At 36.4% G+C, this 21,910-nt stretch overlaps 1 protein-coding gene across 3 annotated transcripts in view; it reads right to left on the bottom strand.

The window, feature by feature from the left end:
* The window catches only part of MAN1A1 (mannosidase alpha class 1A member 1), a 162,733-nt gene that overhangs the window by 48,894 nt on the left and 91,929 nt on the right, over nt 1-21,910 (bottom strand). For all 3 annotated transcript variants that reach the window (XM_079148053.1, XM_079148054.1, XM_079148055.1), the window contains exon 6: nt 21,314-21,408. In XM_079148053.1, coding sequence (XP_079004179.1) covers nt 21,314-21,408 — 95 coding nt within the window. The remainder of the gene's footprint in view (nt 1-21,313; nt 21,409-21,910) is intronic.

Here is a 21,910-nt window from a genome sequence, read left to right as displayed (position 1 = left end):
AAATACTATGTCCGGCATTTCAAGGGCCTAACTAGAGGTGAACTCCATATGTAGGACTCCATAAGCTTGTGTTTGGGGAAAAAGTTAAAAGAAATGTCAAAGATGTACCTATCAGAACCAAAAACTATCAGCTCCTGATAGTTGCTATGATTTGGTCATATGCCTCCTGGCTCGTGAGACAAAGACAAGCAGTAACTCTAACTCGACTTAACTCAAATACAACCCACCCTCCTCAAAACCTTCAATGGCCTCCCATTGCTGCCAAGTTAAATGTGATATGAACTCTGTTCTAGCTTCTGTTTCCAACTTGTTGCCTCCGCCTAAGCTTGCCTTTGTTCAGTCTCTTGGCCTTTACTTTTTTTCCAGCAGATTTCATCAGCATGTGCCTCACAGCCTGCAAGGCCCTCTCTAGCTAGATATCATCCACACAACTCTTTGATCTCAGTTCTTCAAGAGGGCCCTCTCTGATTTCCCTGTAACTTGATATGCTTTTGTGATTACTTAATGTCTGTTTCTTCCCTAGATTGTAAACTCCATGACAGTCACCAAGAAAATGTTTTTGTTCTGCAGGTAGCACAGAATCTAGGAGAAGGGGGTTCACCTGATATTTTCTGAGTAAATTAGCAGGTTCCTTGAATTCATCACGGTGAGAGCACGTATCTAGTTCACTGACCACTTTTCCTAAGTAGCTTCTCTGTGCCAGTGCTCACCTCACTTCAACATAACTGTAGGAGGGTTGGGGGTGGAGCTCAGAAGAAGAGCTCTCATGTAGCAGCAGTGCATCAAGGCCTGGGTTCCATCTCCAATATCAAAACAAAACAACAACGACAAAACTGGCTGTAGTAATTGTGACGTGAATGAAAAACTGAACCTCAAGTAACAAGCATAAGCATGTATCTTGAACCACATGGTTCTTCTCCTGATGATGGCATCCTACATGATTTGGTAGTATGCTTTCTGGCTCTGGAGACAGAGATGAGCAGTAATACTAACTTGACTTAACTCAAATACATGCTATCCATGAGCATGTTGGTTTCTTGTGCCAAAGCATTAACAAAATTTATCCTGCCTTTTCATTAACCCTGGAAACTGCTCATCAGAATGCTAAGAAAAAGGACACTATGGTTGGATAAAGTTTCATTATTAAAGCTGTATTTTTGAAATTTGCATTGAAGGCAAGAGGCATGCACTGCTAGCACTGGGAAGTAGGTTTGTGATTAATGGTGCTTGATGATATTCTACTTTTTTCATTACAGATACACTGGACCAAGGACTCATGCTCATACATTCTTAATATGATTAACTTTCCTCCCCATCTTCTAATTAGAATATTCTCATACTTGCAAAATTACAATGTATTTTCCCAAAAGTAGTATCTCTTATTGTTTTAAAATTGCTGCTTAAATATAAAATATAGAAAACACATTTTGATATACTACATACATGTGATATACTACATACATGATTACTACAGTCAAGCAAATTAACATCCATCACCTCATAAAACTGTTTTTTTGTTTCTTTTTTCTTTCTGATAAAAGTACCTAAAATTCGCTCTCAGAAAACTTCCAGCACACAGGCAATAAAAGTCCTCATGTGGTCTACTTTTAAAATCAGCCTACTTAAACAAAACATCTTCTTCCATCCTTTAAATAAAGCATCTTAAGTTTTTCCTACAACTAATGTTTTCTTATCATGCTAGAATAAAAGAATTTAAACAGTATTTAGATAAATCACTGGGCCTGGTACATGGGTTTTTAAAGATTATATTCTGATCATTTTTAAATGATGGAGAAGTCTCAATGTCTATCTAGCTAAGCTATGTAAAACAAAAACAGCAAAAGATAAAAATATCATTTGCATGAAAAGATGGCTTTATTGTTTTGTTTGTTTTGGTACAGAGGTACCGGGGATTGAACTCAGGGGCACTTGACTGCTGAACCACATCCCCAGCCCTTTTTTATATTTTGTTTAGAGACAGGGTCTCACTGAGTTGCTTAGTGTCTCACTTTTGCTGAGACTGGCTTTGAACTTGCAATCCTCCTGCCTCAGCCTCCCGAGCTGCTGGGATTATAGGTGTGTGCCACCATGTCTGGCTGCTTTATTATTTTATTGCTAAATAACTAATGCCATGTTTACATGATAGGGATTGACCAGAAGTTATATGTTTTACTTTAGGAGAAATAAACATATTACTTTTTAATCTGCCCAGGAGTTCTCACCTCTGCTCATTCAACACAGTAATACAGAACTTTTTGAAATCCCACAACTCAGTGGCAGAGCTTCTATTTCTAGTAGGAGATAGGATGTTAGGAGAATAAGGAAGGGGAAGGTGGTCAGTTTTTCCAAGGCAGAAAAGGGATGTGGTAGAGAGAAAGGATTTAAAGAAACCTTTCACCAAAGAGGTGACACAACTCGATCTTTAAAAAGAGCAGAGTAGTTTGGGGGTGAAAAGTAAAAGGTATCTTCTAAGCAAAGGGCACTACATATGCATGAACACAGGAATTTAAGAGCAGAATACCTTTTTGAAAAAAAGTCCAACAACTCTGGGAAGCAATGAAAGTTTCTGGTCTGAAGGAGAAAAAGTATGGAGAGTACAGGAATGATATGTCTTGAGAAGATGAATTTAGCTGTGATGGGTGTGTGTGCGTGTGCGTGTGTGCGTGCAAATAGTCAAAAGGAAGGAAAGAGAAATTGGCAGCAGTGAGACTACTTCCAGAGATACTGCTCTAGAGCAGAACTGAACTGATGGGTCCAAGAGCAGGGTGGTGGAACAGGAGTGGCAAAGAAACTCAGCTGCGAGTCATGTCAGAAATATTACAGTAAGGTAGCAGACAGGATCTGACAGACTGTCAGGGAGAAGAATTTAAAGATGGCTTCAGGGTTTTAAACCGATGTTACCGTTATAACAAAAGGTCAGTCTGGAAGGGAAACTGGTTTGAGGGTTAACATTATGCACATGATTTCTGACATTAAATTTAGGGGCTATCTGGTATCCAGTTGGATGTAACGATAAAATTCATTAGCAAGGACTGGGCTAGAGATTTAAGAATTTAAGAATTAATAAGTGGCTACTGTCTTACAATATAGGGGGACTCTAGATGTGTTTGAAAGAGCCAGCGCAACTATAGAGGTGTATATATTCACTTATATATACCTGAGTCTACCTTGATGCCTGGCAGTGACAGTATTGGAAGCCAGAGAGGAAACAACTACTCCCCAGGTCAGTGACTCCTCAAACCTTTTAGTAGCCTGTGCCACGCAGTCAGGGTAACACCATGTGTGTCTAATACCCTGGCCTTGTTCACAGCCACAGTCCTTCACTGATGCCCAAAGGTAACAATGTCATCTAACATCTTCTTAGGGTTTAACCAGATCCCAAAGAAGCACCTAAACACTTGTCATTGAAGGAGTATTCTAGGATAGAGACAAGCAAGGCCACTCCATGGAAGCAATGAGGGAACTGAGGACAGTAGGGCAGAAGCACTGATGTAGGCAGAGGTGAGGAAGACTTTCCAGAAGTGGCAATGCCTATGCCAAGATTTGAAGGTGAAGGAGAAGAGAAGGTTGTTCTAGAACGAACAAAGTGAGCACACAGAGGAAGTAAAAATTAAGGCAAAACTGAGATAATGTAGAGATGTGTATAAGTATAGGCTATGTAGCATCTTTTTATCTGGCTAATTTTGGTTTTATACGTAAGGTAAAATGTTTCCACTGGAGAAGAGATAAGGAATGAACATGATAAAATTTTCCATTTAAAAAATGTTTCAACAGAGCTGGGGGCAGTGGTACAAGCCTGCAATCTCAGCAGCTCAGGAGGCTGAGGCAGGAGGATTGCAAGTTCAAAGCCAATCTTAGCAACTTAGCCAGGCCCTAAGAAACTAGCAAGATACTGGATACTGTCTCAAAATAATACATAAAACCAGATGGGGATGTGGTTCAGTGGTTAAGTGCCTCTGGATTCAATCCCTGGTACAAAAGAAAAGAAACCCCCCCTAAACCCCCCCCCCCCAAACCAAAACAGTTTCGACAGTGTGGAACTTTGAAAGGTGACATGGAAACCAGCAAGAAGATGCATTAAAGTTTATGGCAGTGACTGAAATAAGTCATGATGGGGGCCTGTGATGGTTGATTCTGTGTCAACTTCAGTGGGCTGTAGAAGCCCAGATTGCTGGTAAAACATTTTTGAATTTATTTGTGAGGGTGTTTCTGGAAGAGATCAACATCTGAATCAGACTGGCTAAGGATGAACCTTCTGTACCAGTGTGGGTGGGCATCATCCAGGCTGTTAAAGCCTGGAAAGAACAAAAAGGTGGATGGAAGGCGAAAGTTGCCATCCTTTAGTTGGGACAGCATAGTCTCTTGCCCATAGGCACTGGAGCTCCTGATCACAGGCCTTTGAACACCAGGCCTATAGCCAGTGCTTTCTGGTTCTTGGGTTCAGATTTAGACTGACTGGCACCATCAGATTTCCTTGGTCTCCACCTTGCTGATGGGGCAGATTGTGGGACTTTTTGGCCTCCATACTGATGGGATAAGCCAATTCCTATAAATGTGTGTGTGTTTCCTATTGTTGTTTTTTTTTTTTTTTCCCCTGTCTGGAGAACCCTATCTAATAAAGGATCTGAAGGGAAAAGAACAGTTAAAACAGTAGAAAAGATCAGAGAAACGGGTTTATATGAAACATAATGAATGGAGAATCAGCAAGAGGAAAAAAGATAGGGTGAGGGAGGGAAAGAGGGCTGAGAAATAAGTTTCTGGAAAATAAGTTTCTTAAAAGAACACAAAGACTGGCGATAGATTCTTCTTTCTGAGGCAAGGGAAGTAATGGGAGGTGATTCAGGTATGATCTCAGGACCCAAACATGAGAATTACTGAGATGCTTTACCTAGAGAAGCTCCCGGGGAGTCTGGTAATTATGGCTACAGAGTGGGGAGGATGAGGTGATGAGTGGGTAGCGTGAAAGGTGAAGAGAGGAGAGCTGGAGATTTGAGGGTGGAGGAAAGAACAAGAGGTCTCCTGGCTGCTTGAAGGGACTGGTAGCAGGAAGTGATAAGAACTGCAGAGAATGCTTTCACCTTATCACTAAGGTCCCTCCTGAATACACTTGCAAATTCCAATCACATTATCACAAAGATGGGGGAGAGCAGAAAGTACAGGAGTCACAGGATGGCAATGAGGAAGAAAAACTGGTTCTAATAAGATATTTGAAAGAACCCAGGTTCTTTATTCTAGAAGAGAAGATGCAGGGAAAATTTACATAATCATAGTTTTTGTATCCTGATAAGAAAGGTGCTATGAAAATAGTTTCCCATTTTTAACTCCACAGAGAGGAGATTCTGTACGTTTATATTTACTTTTAAATAGTAAGAGTGAGGCTAACAAAAGGTGGTCCTGTATAGTCAAATCTAATCTGACCAGTGAAATTTAGTTCTGGAAGGTATGTAAAATTCAATCAGATCCATGGAAAGCTTTTTAAATAAGCTTGGAATTGATCAGTGATGAATATAATCCAAATACATGAACAGTGATATCCTCCAGTCCCAATGAAATGCTAAGATCATTTTCTCTTCCCCATTTTCCCCTCAGGCACTGGGAAGTCTTAAAGAATAATATTATTTCTTTTAGTTCCCAGAGTTCAAAAATTGGATATTCTGTCTACACCAGATTAGATAAAATCAAATTAATGAGATCTTAAAAGTATACAAATATTTAGAAATTCTGTGAAGACTAGGGAATTGTGGAAGCCTAAAGCATTAGTATTGGCTTGTTGGGATGCCCATAGCTTCTGTTCTCACAGTTCCTTCCAACTCCCTCCTTCCCATTACACTCTTTTCCCTTAGGATCAACACAGTGATAAATGTATTTAGAATCATCTTTAGTTTGGAAGGGACCTAGGTTTTACCATCCTTAGAAAAACTTGAAAAGCAAATTTATAGTTTTTTCTAGATTACTGTATGTGGCGCTACATTTATTCTATGAATTTTACTTTATTTTTTAGTTTTTGGTACTGGGGATTGAACTCAGGGGCACTCAACCACTGAGTCACATCTCCAGCCCTATTTTGTATTTTACTTGGAGACAGGGTCGCACTGAGTTGCCTAGTGCCTCACTTTTGCTGAGGCTGGCTTTGAACCCGTGATCCTCCCACCTCAGCCTCCTGAGTCACTGGGATTACAAGTGTTGGCCACCATACCTGGCTACTAATTTTACTTTTGAAACTTCGTTTTTAAGTATAAAACATGAAATTGTGGATCTATTGCTCACAGCACTCAGAAGCTCAGATTAGTGAATTCTGTAATGCGAATCCCTCTGAATATAATAAAAATCTTGGATATTTGAACCAATGTGCTGTCCATTTTGTGGCACCTCTCTTTCCCTGCAGAGTGACACCCTCCACCATTTTGTTGCCTACTCAACCAACATTAAGGGATCATGCGATTAAGCACTTTCTGAGTTATCTCATTTGAAAAAACCCTCTTGATCTAATCAGTAATCACTGTGAGCATACGGCTGTAGTTGGCCCACTTTACAGTGGAGAAAATTAATACAAATAAAAGAGAATGTGTCAAAGGATTATTTAGTTTCATAATATTTATATCTAGCTAAAAGTGATTTAGAACTTTCCAGTAAGCCAATTTAAAAAAATGTTCTTGAGAGTAATCTAAACAAGATCAAAGCCCACTTAATATAATGAGACAATATGCCCATTATGAACTGCCAAATGATAAGAAATTGGTCTGGACTTAAAGGTAGATGACATTTAGATATTTATTGTTTATGGCAGCAGCCTTTGAAGCTGAATGCAAGACTCTTAATTAGGGTGTAGGAAGAAACTATCAAAGTTGCTATTTCTAAATATTTTATCTAAAAGTGGGAAAAAAGCTCTATTAAATTAAATATTCAGATATACACTGCTCTCTCTTGGTGCTTCTATGAAAGGTGCTATTCAGGAGGTTCCAGTAGAGACTCCAAAATGAGAACCTGGCAATGGAACCTTTCCTTGTTTTATGGCCTTCAGTTACTTTTCATGTATTGTAGATTCCAAAACTCTTACATAGGACAATAATTACAATATCACAATACTTTGTAACAAGCTGGAGAATGACCATCATAATATTTTGCGTCAAATGGAGTTTTTCTGATTATCTTGAGGCCAAGTATTTAATCAAGAGTGGTCATTTCACAGAAAGGTGCCCCTAGCTTGTTCGTGTTTTCTGTGACAAGTAGTTGTCCATTAGTATGCTACCTATAAAATATTTGAGTAGAAAAGAAAGAAAACAACACAATCAACCACTGCAAGCTAAAGGCGACAATTTAACATGAATAAAACATCTGCATTTAGAAAGAAACTCATTCTAAAGAAAGATCACCTTGAAATTGGATGTTTATGAAAATATTTGTGAAAGTAGTTCATCTATAAAACTCATATTTGTACCAAACTTACATATGGCATTTTCTACTTCACTTTAAAACCTTCCAGAAGGAGGCATTTCAGGGATTTCTGAATTTATTTTTAAAAACTCTGTGTGTGTGTGTGTGTGTGTGTACATATAAAACAATAAAACTTACATATTTAAAAATTTTAAATGTGTATAATTACATATTAAAATTAGACATAGAAAACCTTTCTATTAATTTGCAAGAACCATGAAAGATGAAAATTTTCTACCAGAATTTTAAGAAAATTCTTTTTCTAACTCAACAGTGGCATTTAAAACAAACATGTTTTAATGTTAATACTGGACTTCTTTCATCAACATAACTTTGTATCTTTTCTACCTGGGACAGATGTTTTGACGTAAGCAACGTAGAATAAAACCTTTGAGTCACTACCAAAACAGAAATTTTAATGACTTCTGTAAAATATATATCTCATTCTGTTCTCACTAAAAATATTCCTGTACTTTCAATAATTTATGTGTTTTATTTCATCTATATCTTATTCATTTATAATTTTATTTTTTGAATGTTTTATGAGATCATGACATTAATACAGTGATGCATATGTGTGTATGTATATGTATGTATATTATAAATATATGTGTAGGTAAATATATAAATACATATAAATGATAAATAAATAAATATCTATATATAATTACCAGTAAGTACACAGAAAATATTTTACTGATGAGAAAGCATTCAAAAGAGTTTAAAGACCACTAGTTTATGGTCTTGCTGGATTTGTGGGGTGCAAATCCCTATGTCATCATGAAACCACTTAGAGTGATTTACATGTAAATAAATAGCAAAAAGTGCTCCATTTATACAGTATTAACATTCTTTTTTACTATTAAATTTAAAAACTACAATTAAATACTTTATAATAAGGAAAATTGCTATAACTTTGGTCCTTATTTCAGTCTCATTTCAGGGTATTCTGATAATTTAAAATAATCCTTCTTCAGCTGGGTTGCTTCATTGTGTACTTCCCTTTGTTGTCCCAGATGATGACAATTACTACTAGGACTCTATAATGCTTCCTTGTTTGCGGAGGACTGTGTGTTATAAACTGAATACATAGAGAACCATTAGAATTACAAATGTGTGTATACATCACACACACACACACAAACTTCTTTACTTGAAAATCCATTCTTCCTAACATCTGACTCAATCATAGGCGGTGGAGATGGCTCCATGATGATTTCTGAAGATCTGTAGGGATGATAAGCTGGTACTGACCCATCTGGGGTCCTAAAATACCACAGTGATTCATTCTTTTGGGTCTCAATGACCTCCCTTCCCAAATCCTCAGATTTCTAGCTTCTATCATAAGCATTATCTCTGTAAAATTGATACTACTTATTAGGTCTACTTTAATAAATAAAAAGACTAATTTTGAGAGAAGACTTGTGATTATACTTAAGAAAGTTATATTCAATAAAGCACAGCATCTCACACACACACACACATAGACACACACATACACAGTTTGATATGTTTTGATTTACATCCCTGCTTTTTCTGCTGACCTTTCTTTCTGCTGAGCTTTCTTAAACACAATCGGCCCAATTATGGAAATTGGCACTGTCAGATAGTTAAAAATTATGGCAAATCTGTAATTCATAACTCACTCACTTTCCAATGCCCATTTGCAGAGTACCTATGGGTATAAAAAAAAACAGTGTGGTGATAGCTCTTGGGGACAAAGAGTAGAAGAAATTCTGAAGCTCTCAAGAGGAGAGAAAATGCACCAATGCATTGGCATGGGACATAGAAAGCAGAGATGAGAGAACACATAAGAAGAGGTAATAGTCTTGTCCAAGGCACATGAAAGGTCTCTTGCAAAATCATGTGCTCTAAGGGCTCAGAAATTAGATTCACTGACCTTTGGAATAAACAAATGCAGTCATATTTTAAATGAAATACAAAAAATACAAACATTTCTAAACCTCTCAAACACAGTTATTATAAATTATACCCACCATAAAATGGCTTATGTAATTTTTGTTTTACTTTGGGGGGGGTGCAGAACAGATTTATGCTTAAATCTCAGAAAACTGTTCACTGATAAAGCCATTGTAGTAATTGCACTGGATCTGTTTATTAATTTGTCACAATTAAGTCAATAAGAGTTTTACTAATGTCCTATTACTTGATTAGTTTTGAAAGTGATTATCTTAAGAACTTGACTTAATTGGATGCCTCTCAATTTACAAGGTACATTAAACTCTCAGTCGCATCTTAAGATTATTCAACATATGCAGGTCAATTACCAGTAATCACTGTTTTGTACAAATGTTCTATAAAAACTATAGCATGACATGACAAAGAGGAAAAGTGATATTTAATTAATAACGCTAAGTTCCAATTGACATTTTCAGGACAAAAGGGCAACATAAGCATTCATATAAAGTCTTCCTGAAACTGGGTCTGCTACTAAAAACTGAATAAAGGAACCTAACAACTCTCCACCTTACAGATGAAGATAATTTGTCATGATTGCTAAATCACCAAATTGCCTGTACTCATGCCCAGCTGCACATTAATTTCCAGATTCGTAAATTACAATTAATTCTTAGTATTGCTCCATCACTTTCCTTCTCCAGCTAATAAGAGACTGCAATCAATTATTGTTCATCCCATTTTCCAGAACAGATCCACTATAGTTATTACTGCACAAGGAGGAGGCCTGGAGTGGTTAATGCACCACTGAGACTGGGAGGCTTTTAAAAGTTATTGACTGTAGTCTAAATATTTTATATTGACCTTCCAACTCCCACTCATATTCAATGTATTAAGTCAAATATTTACAATGATTAACAATTATAAGGGCTGGTAAAGTGCCTTGATACCTGGGCTGATTTTCAAATATCTATTCAAACTACTTCATAAACTTTTAAATTTCATTAATTAGATATTTGAAAGGTTGGCCCCACACTAACAACATAAGCCTGGTCTTGAGATCAATCACAGGAAAATTGATTGCTGGCTCATTAAAAACCTGGGGAAGTCAATTCCTTGAACAGATTATTCCATTGCTGGCCTGCAAAGGCAGTGTATGAATTTATGTGTTCTGACTTGTCCCTAATCTATGTTCTGTACACAGCATAAATTTTAAATTGCCAAGGCTGATTTGCTACCAATTGTGTGAATAGAGTGAGCAAAGCTGAATTTGTAAAATCTTAGTTCTGTGCATTGGGAAAATTTAGTTCATTGCATTCAAATAACTATAATTGTTTTTATACAAAAATTTCCTAGTGAGTTAACTGTTTAAAGAGTGCTAGATACTGTGGGGAAAGCAGTGGTTATACTTAACAATCCAATCCCATGTACTTTGTACCAAGGTTCTATCTGTTCCAAATTGAGAAGAGTGAGGAAGACCTCTTAACATAACAAGGATTTATACTCTTTAATTGGGTCTACAAATGTCCCATGGGCAACTAAAAGCAGGATAAAACACTTTGCATCCCTGCCTTCATTTTGTATATCTTCTTTGCTATTACTCAGTCACCCTGAATTCCAGAAAGAACATATCTGATCAATAAACATTATGTGGTTGGTTGAAGCTATCCCCCGGCAATAGCAACTTCTGTGTAGCAGATGAGACCCTGGCTGACTAATCCTGAGAGAATGATCAACCAGACCATAGTCTGACCAAGAATGTCCCCCCACCTTTGTGTATCTAACCCAGAAGCTTGTAACTGTTTCCCTAGGACAGGGCTGGAAATGCTGGTTCCCTTTTTCTTTCTAGTATAGCTACACTGATTAAAGTTCCTTTGCTGCTTTTTATAATTATTTTTTCCATTTGGTTTTTGGGGAAAGTGGCCAGATCTTATTTGTTGGGACCCCCAGAGTTGGATCTCTGGTCTAGAACTCTAGTAAACATTAACAGACTTCCCACATATCAATAAATTTTTTAAAAGGGATTTAAGTAAACTTCTTGGGATAAATTGGTTTTCAATTGTCCTACATATCACTTTTGATAAATCCCTGCATCTATTATTCATATGCTGCAATTTACCCTTAAAATATAGGACCTACTGTAAGTGGAGAAAAATATTTTAAAATATTTAACCAATGGATGAGGGATCCATTGATTAGGATTGTTGACTAGGCCACTCCATTCACATTTCAATTTTCTTCCCTTGTCTTAGCACAAGCATAGAAGATGTCTGTGCAGATGGAATTCAGAGGGTAAGGTGCAAAAGAAATGAGGATCCCAGAGCCAGTGTTTAGAAGCAGATGTGGTCTGTTTCTTCTTCTAGAGAATAAAAGATGCTTTAAAATCTCATCTACCTGGGTGTTAACTTCAATCATGTCCAGGGAGGCGAGAAGAAAGGAAACTACTTAGGAATCTTGAAGTTTTTCAGGCACCAACTGCTTTACAGTGCATGCCTAATAACATCAAAACATTCTCTGTTCAAACTGTTCGTTGCTTCCCTCTTCATAAAGGAGGCTATACACACAGTGCATTTAAATAAGTGCTGCTATCTATCCACTTGCAATAAGTAAATGCAAATTTTTAAAATTTGGTCAATATACTGAATGCATGGAGGAGACAGTGATCCAAGGTTTGCTGAGAGGGTTAAGTGATCTCAGAAGAGGCCTTTGCTCCCTCCTACTCATCTGGAGGGAAGATAAACCCTTTTCTTTGGCTCTTGTAGCACCTTGAGTTAAGGAGCCACGTCCCCTGCTGCTTATAATAAAGTCACTTTGCCTGAAGCCACAAATATGGCTTTATTGAAATGGTTTTGCTTTTAAACAGTTACCCTCAAGTTCTTAATTAAAAATACCTTTTAGTTTTCTTTACGTTAGGATGGTTCAAAGTTGGTTTTCTAGTTTCATTAGGTTAAAAAAGAAGTACAAGGGGAAAAAGAACATGTCAATTATTTTAAGGGAATTAATGTTTGGAATTAGCAGTTTTTCAGAAGATGCAAAAAACTGCTTCAACTTAAGTGGAAACATGGCATAATTATTAACAAAAGTATAATTAATGACCAAAGAATACACCCTGATACCCCCTTCCTAACAGTGAAGTTAGCCACCTCACTGAGCAGCTAAGACAAATAAGATATAAAGAACACAGATAGCTCAGTCTTGTCTTTTTTTCATAAAATTTATTTGAGATTTATTTAAGGTGGCCTCACACTTGAGATCCTCCTGCCTCAGCCTCCCGAGTAGCTGGTATTACAGAAGTGTGTCACCACCTGATGGCTCTGTCATTTCTTATTATAATACTGCTCCAAGTGAGGTCTTAGAACAACAGCAGCAGTGGCTTTTGCATCAGTGGGGATCTGATTAGAAGAACAAACTATAGAACTTTAAACAGACCAAATCAGAAGCTCTATGTGTAGAACAATCTCTCCAGAAATTCTCAGATACAGTCCAAGTTTGAAACACATTGTTCTCCTAAAGTTGGGTATTTACAAATTTTTCTGGAATTGTTATATTTCAATAATTAAATTGATCATTATGGATGGAGGAAAGTTTTTAAAGGTGAGTAAGAAATGAGGCTATCCTTGGCATATAAATACTAGCCCAAAAGCAGTTATCCTCAATTCTAGTTGAATATTAGAACGCTCTGGGATGTTACCCAGTGTACTATTGGCTACCTGGTCTAGCTGAACTTCTACCATGCTTTATTAGAATTTCTAATCTTTCTTATCTTTGAGGACAGGACACCTGAAAACCAGAAATTTGTCTTCAAGTAGACTAGCCCAAACCAGTTAGATCTACAATGGCTAAGAGTGTCATCCAGGTAACCTCTCACATCATTATAATCTAAGTTCCACACTAAGCGACACTCTTAATAGCCACCAGGATGGGAAGCAAAAGACCATAAAAGGAGTGAAAACATGTGGTGCCCAAGTGCTGAGAAATCCCCATCTATGAAAATACATGAATATTTCTCCCCTTTATTAGCCTGTCCTTTCTTTTTTTTTTTTTTTTTTTGCCCCATATCTATGACTTCTCCATCTCCAATGGGTTGAAAAGCTCATTTGGAAGCTGTGCTCCTGCTTCTCCATCCTCTGGCTACTGGATCAACTTGTGCTATTAGAACTCAGTGGTTGGTCCCAGGTTTTTGAATTTGTGACACTGAATGAAAAATATCCTGCTTTGGGGGTCTCCCCTTTGAGTTGGAACCAGCAAATTGTGAGTAACAGGGACACTTAAATAAATACTAGAACCCAATCCCAAATCAGTTGAGACAGACTGGAGGAAGGCAGCAATATTATGTGTGTGTGTGTGTGTGTGTATAAATTAAAAATATATGTACATGTATATATTTAATTTCCCATTACTGGAAGGTTGAGAATCACTGATATAAAGTGACCACAGTGGTTAGACACTTAGTAGAAGTAGCATAACCCAAGAATAAGGAAATATGGCTATGTGGATGTTTATAGCAGGAATGCACCCACTTCCATAGTAATTAGGCATTAGTTAGCATGCTGGACTTTAAAAAAAGAACATAACCTTTTATTGCCTCACACACTCTTAAAAGCTTATGGATTACACAGCTCTAATTTCTAGAGCAGATAAATCACCAGTAAATGTAATTTTAGGGAGAAAATTCAGTTTTGACTCTACATGCTGGATCTAAAATAATAAAGAGAAAACAGTAAAAGCATGAGCATAGAACCACATCATTTTATATGGACCTCATGGAGACATATGCTCCATATTTTCAGTTCGTTATACAATACCATCTCCCTTACTGGCTTAGGAATATGGAGCTCAGCTTGAGAATAGGTTAGGAGCACTGATGGGCTAGGAGCTGAAGACTACTGAAAGGACATTAGCACCGAGTTAGTTCTGGCTACCCACAATTTTATTACAGGGGAAGGAGAGATCCTCTTCCTCCTCTGCCTTAGTTCTTGTGTGAATTCTCTGGCTAGATTTAGGAACCAAATTAATATAAGGCTGATTAACAGGAGGAAAGCATACAAGGGCAAGTTTTAGTAATTTCATATGTACAACGGGATCACATGATGGAGAAGTCCAGCACGATGACAAAGCAAGATACTTTCATAGTTTTTAAACAGAGACCAACAGATTTGTGAAGGAATGACAGGATACAAGGATTGCTGAATGGGGGCAGTAAATTATAGGAATGTCACTGAGAGCTATATCAGGGGATGAAATTAGTGGAATGAGTTATTCCAAAGAGCTTATTTATTCAGATTCATTTGAGTCCCAATTGCCAGACTATTGTGATTAAGGTTATTTTCTCACCTACATGGGAAGGACATCCCTTTTTAAAAGAATCCGCAGGTAGGAAAGGACAGGCCAAATGGCTCTTGTGCCGTTACAGTTCTTTGGGTGATTTCAGCTTGAAATAACCAATATAATGGTTTGGCATGCTTTGAATGGCACATCCTTAACTTCTTCATTTTCATAGGCCATACTTGTATGTATTATTTTATAGTCAAATATTGTCAATGAAACCATAAATTAAGAATAAAACCAACATGTGTCTACTTCCCAACACTGCAATGGTTTTTTTCATGTATTATTTAATTAGATTTTCACAAAGGCATGTGAGGTCATCAGGATAGATACCATATTGCTATTGTTTTAGCTTTACTAGGAGAAGACAAACTCTGAGTCAGTTATCCTTGGTTGAAAGCTGTGCTGACAGTCTTAATAAGTGAGCTTCAACTATGGTAATACCACAGCAGAAATGTCTACACCATTTTGTTTTTAACACAATCCTATTCAAGATTATTTACCTTTGAAAAACTGCCTCTTGTAAAGTTATTCTGTTTTTCCCTTTGCCCAGCATTACAAGTTTTAAAAGAAATCCCCACTTTGAGAGGCTGACATATTGACTACTAGGGTCAATTAGTCTAGTAAAAAGGACCAAAGAGGAAAAAAAAAAAAAAAAAATTAGTCTCCCGGACCTCCTAATCAGTAATCTTTAGATTTTCAGAACCTGGAACACGTGGTGGTCTTCAAATAACACCAAAGTATGAGCCAAGTATTTGCTAATCCCAAAGAAGAATAATGTTGAACTCACATGAAAATACCGTGTTCCTCTAAAGGCTTATAAACTGGCCCAGGAGCTGAAGGTTGCTTGTAGTCATGGGGCTACCCCATTAAGAGAAAGGAAAGCACCCTTGAATATATGCTGCTTGGCACACAACTGTTTTACTGACTCACTTTCCTGCTTTTTTCCCCCTCCCCATAAAAAAACCCTTTCTGAATCAAACACCATTACCCTATGTAAATGTATGATAACACAAATGGTACACCTCTATTTCATGTACAACCAGAGAAACAAGTTGTACCCCATTTGTTTACAAAAAAAAAAAAAAAAAAACAAAAACTCTTTCATGTACTGAATTCTTTGAAATGGCCATCAGGATGAGAGTCTGGCCATCTCCCTATCAGCAAGTTTTTCCTAATAAAACCTGGTTCCCTTCCCCTAACTCTGGCTTGAATACTGCTGGCAGTAGTGTGGTGAGCAAAACCAAACCTGGATGGGTAACAGTAATAATGTTCAAATGTCTGCTATGAATAACTCTGGCATGTCATTTTTTAAATGTAAAGTATGACTGATTATCATTTCCAGAAAAAGTACAAATTTAAAAAAAAAGGGAAGTCCAATATTACAAAATGTCTAATTCAGGGAACAAAAGAATTGCAGAGGTAAAAAAAAAAAACCCATAAAAAAAGTTCAGCTTAAGATACTTGGGAAGACTATAACCTCTCTTTTTACTTTTCTGAGTTGATAAACTTATCTTTGAATTCTTAACAGATTTGTGAAATATATAAATAAAACATAAATTGTAAGCTGAGGCTCTGATTTTACATTCAGGCTTACACACTGGCTGAAGAACATTTTTGGGGTAATTAAGGAATCCTTTTTACCTCTTGAATACTAAAAAAATCATTAAGTCAGTTTGATCTGCTTATGCTCCAAAAAAAATTTATTAATTAATATTTTAATACTATTCCTATGATGTGAAAGTATGGAACTGTATTGTTTCATCCTAAAACATATATATTTCCTTCAAATTTGAAATCAGAAACTTTGAAAATGGTTAGCAAATTTAATAATGTAGAAATTTATTAAGTAGATATATGGAAAATACTTTAAAAATATTTACCCCATTAAACTGGCTCTTCTAGTTTGTGTCAATTAAAACCAACCTATTACAATTTAATATTTTAGCATTTTATTCAACCAAGTTATTAAAATTCCAATAAGAAGGCTATCACCTTTTATTAAAATATACACACTATGTGCACTTCACATAAGAAAATTTTTCACTATTAAAAATCGCGTACTGTTCTTAATAAAGCCCTGTTTCAGGTAAAGGACTTTGCAATTTAATTATAATAAAATGAGCTGCAATGTAACTAATGACACATTGTCATCAGATAATTAGAATAATGGTAAATAAAACTTCACCAAAAAGGAAATAAAAACAGGTTGGGGGATGTGCCTCATTTATCACCTTGCTGACTAATTAGAATTCGAATGGAGATTGGCCAGGTCCTGGCACATGCCTGATGATATGCAATAAAAGCACACACTATAGACAGTTCTTTAATATAACCACCAGGCACGTGGCAGTTCAGAAAAACCCACAATAGAAACAAGTGATAAAACAGTACCTAGCTAAAACTAAGTCATTTATCAAGAAAGACAAAATAATTATTAGGAATGCCCACACGGTATGTCTTGTGATAGAAATGAATAATGGGAACATTAACAACATTATTTTAAATTAAGAACACACTTTAGAAAGTCCAAAATCTAATCTAAGCCTACTTTACACCTAGGCCTGCATTCTACCTAGAAATATGGAAATGGGGAAACCCTTGATTTTATAAACACAGAGGTGATGTTTTTCTGCAGTTAGAGAAAAAACCGCACAGGGCTTCTTGCTAATAGTAGTAACAAGATCAGACATCAATCTCTGACATTTTCACATTAGAGAAATTGAGTTACACCAAAATCTAATCTGTTAGAAAGGAAATGGTTCTCTTTTAGCAGAGATGTTACATAACCTAAGCATCTCCATTCTACAACTGCACTGGTGAAGTAGGCATATTTGCCTGATTGGCACTGTCTGTAACACCAAACCTATCAAATGACTACTTGCTATTAAATCACAATTTTAGTTAACTTAGAACTTAATATGGAAGCTCTTAAATTAAGAATTTAAGCAGAAGAGACGATTTAAATATATTTTTTTCTGCACAGATTTTGGGACAGAGTTCCTAAGGTAGCATATAATACATTATTTTAGGTTCTCTGCGTATTTCGGTTTGCACAAATATGGAATTGCAATTTCTCTAATTGGTCTTTTGGCTCCAAATACATAAACCTTTCCCAATTCAAAATACTGCTTGCTTTAAATTCAACCCAGTGACCATTTATTATTGTTCACTGGCACAGGCTACCTTACATTTGTCAATTACATGTGTGAGTGTAAAATATGACATATTAAATATATATTCTACTTTATCAACGAGGCTGTGAATTCCCTGAGGGAAAGAACGTGTCTCTTATCTTTTTGAGTAAAGTGAAGAGAAAGAGAAAATCTTCCTCGTACTTAGAACAGAACCGTTATCATGCCAGGACTCAAATAAATGATTGTTTTTGACAAAGAAAAAGTAAAGATGTCAATTATCTTCAGGCAAAATCAGAATATTAGACGAATGTGAACAGATAATACCAGGAAGTTCATATTTTTGTTGAAATACAGGTATTGGTAAAAGGTAGTATTCATAATGATTTTCAAAGTTAAGTGGGAAGAGCAGAATTATGATATTATAACCAGTATATTCAGTGTCCCTCCTGTCATCTCTCTTGCTGAGTCTCAAAGCCAGTCCACAGTGAATACATTTCTAGTCGAAAAAGTGTTCTCCACCCCACCCACTTGGGCATCCTTCCACGAACATTCTCTTATTTTGGGAAGATAATTAAGACAATATGATTTGGCCAGACATGTTTTCCCCCTCTCCTTTGAAACTTTTGCTAGTGACAGCCTTCAAAAGCTAGAAAAGAAGCTCACGACAGCTGTCTCCCCCATTTCTAAGCCCTGTGAAAACACAGAGATTCAGAGAAAACAGCATCTATGCACACCTGAAAAGTAATATTGTAGGTAAATAGGAAATGTCATTTTCTTTTCCTATAGGGAAAATCTCAATATAATTAATCAGCCTCACAGATAAAAGAAGACTGTATTATATAAATGTAGGTGATTGGGCAAAAGGATCAGAAGAATTTCAGTGGACTGTTACTATTAATCTTGCCAATGCTCGTTGTGTGAATTTGGGTAAGTCACTGCTATTTGGTAAACGGGAATAAAAGTGGACAAAACACATAATAAAAAATTAATTCAAGTTTCCAAGAAGAACCACATCAGCTGCCAAAGGATTACCTAATTTCCTCCAGTTTAACTTGAAGACATCAGAGAATACATAAATGAAAATGAAATGGTCATTTCATTTTTCACCATATAAAAATTTCCTGTAATCTTTGAAATTAAACATAAGTATTTTAAGAAAATTTAACACCACAGTTCATAACTTGGTAGGCACAGGTATGAAAAACTAATGAAGGATTTAGAATTTAATAGTTAATTATTCCTTTATGTACTGAAAGAAATCTTCATAGTACACTAAAAAATAAGATTTCACTAAGGAAAAATCCACTTGACTGTTACAAATAAACACTAAGTAAAGTTATATATACTTCAACACAATCCAGTTTTCTTAAGTTTATTTCAAGAGATGCTAGAATTAATAAAATATCAACATCTTATAATAACCAACTCAACTTATGCAAAGAAGTAGCTCACACCCTATAATTTCAGTAAGACTTTATCTGATTTCATTACTTTCCAGGAAGCAATAGGAATTAGTTCCACAGAATCCTATAACAGGAACCTTGAAAGATCATTACTCCAAGAATTTAAACCTGAGGTTCTCAGGTCCTAGTGGGCGCCTATTAACTTTTGGAAATTATGGACTTTTGGAAATTATGTATACTCAGGAACATGCATTTTATGAGACAAGGTATAGATTTCATTGGAATCTGAAAGTCTGTGAATTTCACAAAAGAACTACTGAACGAGCCTTTCTTCCAGTTTATAAATAAGACTGGAGAGTTTAAATGATTGCTCCAAAAACAAACCTCTAATAGCTGTGAAAAACCTAGGAGCAGATCTCTCAGTAACCAACTAGTTTAGCGTATTACCAAGCCCATATTATTTTTCTTAGACGGAAGGTAGGGGAAAAAGTGATTTAACTGAGCAATGCTTTTGTTACCAGATCTTACCTCACATAAGAGAAGGATATACTGGTCAGAATGCTATCTCTAGATACTGAGTCTGTTGATATGGAATGCAATAGAGAAAGTCTACATGAGCCAAATATAAAACACATGGGCCTCCAAATAAACAAAAACTTGTCTCCAAGTCAAGCTCAGAACATGCAAAGATTTCAAACTGATAAGAGAAAGTCTTAGGCGATCTATTAGGAAAAACAGATCCTGAGACACTATACAGCAGAGAGCCCAGTGGTACGGAGTCTCCCCATCCCTCTGCCTCAACACCCCCACCTGCCCTCTAGATAGACACACACTTATAGACAGGCACAGGATGATTTCAAGGTCATAATAAATATAACATACAAATTAAAGCATGGCATTTCATGGATTTATTTATTAAAGGAAAAAGAAAATAATCAGCAATTTCATGATTAATTTCAGAAAAGACAGTCTCTAAAAATAATTAAGAAGAAATGTCCATTAATCCTGTCATACCACCCTGTTCATCTTCTTGGTGTTTCTAAACAAGAAAGCCATTTTATTTATGTGTATACATCAATGTGTGTGTGTGTGTGTGTGTGTGTGTATGTGTGTGTATATATATACATATATACACACATATATGTATATACATACATACACATCTAAGTACATATCACAACTCTACCATTTACTTACTGTATGATGTTAGGCAAATTACTTAATCTCTCTGTGACTCCAGTTCCCTATGAATAAAATGGAGATAACAGTATTGACCTTACTGGGCTATAGTGAAACTTATGTGTGGTAATACATGTAAAGAACCCACCATACTTTATAATAATAATATTAGTGGCAATTACCACCATCATCATCATAATCTCAAAGAGCCCCATGAGCCATTAATAATTCATGGAGAGGAAGGAGTTAAGAATCTTAAGTGACAAGCATAAACTATTGTGAAAACACAAACCATTTCCTGGAAGAACACTAGAAAGTTGTTTAGTTTAGGTTTCTTATTGGAGCCATATTCTCATAGACTTGGCATACCAGGTTTCCCCACCCAAAGAAGATGAGAGGTTGGATTGAACTGGGTCAATGGATCAACTTCTTTCTCTCTTAACAATGGTGTGCAGGGAAGCCTCAGGTGCTCCCGACCTCAGTTATATTAGCTCCTTGTTAGGGGGAATTTGATTTGTCCCAGTTTCTATCTGTGTAATATCTCCAGTAGTTAGATGCTCTTAGAAATTTGCTTTCTCTGAAGTGAAACACTTTCATGATGACTTAAAAGACAGTGGGATGCTATTGGTATTTATGGAGAGAGACAGTATCACAGATGTGATGTTTCCATGTAATAGTGAAAACCTCAGATCATGTCTGATTTGCATGATCCTGCTGGGGCTGTGCTATACATGGTGGATCCATATGAAGTTATAGATCACTGAAAAGTTTATAATTTCCAACACAAGGATAGATCCTGGTTGGGGGTTGGTTTGTCAGTATGATCACACAAGTAATAATCCATCTAGTGGTTACTTTTAGTCCACAATCTCAACCATTTCCCCTTCAAATATGTTGTTGAAAATGAAGTTTTACCTTTTCATATTCAGCAATGCCCAAGGTATTCCAGAGGGAGTATGAAATGCAGGTAGCAATTTTACCCCAAGTTCCACTGCTTTCTTTCGAAAAATCTGAAAAGTTAAACAGTTAAGTAAGCTACTGTTGCAAGCAAAACAAAATGATCTATTAGGCTTAGCACTTTTCTACTTCAAGCATTCCTTATCTGATAAAAAGAAGTTTCTAAAATTAATAAAATTACCTAGTAAACAAAAAATGATCCAGGGACTTTTATGCTGTGGGGTTCTTATTCCTAGTTTTGGTTGCATATTAGAATCATATGGAGGTCTTAACACAACTGAAGCGTAGGCTCCAGTCCCAGTCATTTTTATGGTCTGAGGCTCCTGGATCAGAATTTCTAAAGCATATTTAAGTGTGCATATCAGAGGAAGAAGCACCATTGTTGGAGAGTAAGTTCTCATCTGAGAGCCAGGAGATCTGTTCCTATACCCACTTCAGTATAGTTATTTACTAGGGCATAGAGAAAGGAGAAGTTTTAAAACTGACATACTATCACTAGTAAGTATATGTCTCTTAGAGCTTGCAGCTTTAACTTTCTGTTAAGAGTAGGTGACA

The sequence above is a fragment of the Sciurus vulgaris genome (assembly GCF_902686455.1).
Source record: "Sciurus vulgaris genome assembly, chromosome: 7".
Taxonomy (NCBI): domain Eukaryota; kingdom Metazoa; phylum Chordata; class Mammalia; order Rodentia; family Sciuridae; genus Sciurus; species Sciurus vulgaris.
The sequence above is the reverse complement of the archived record's forward strand: the minus strand, read 5'-3'. Positions and strand labels throughout refer to the sequence as shown.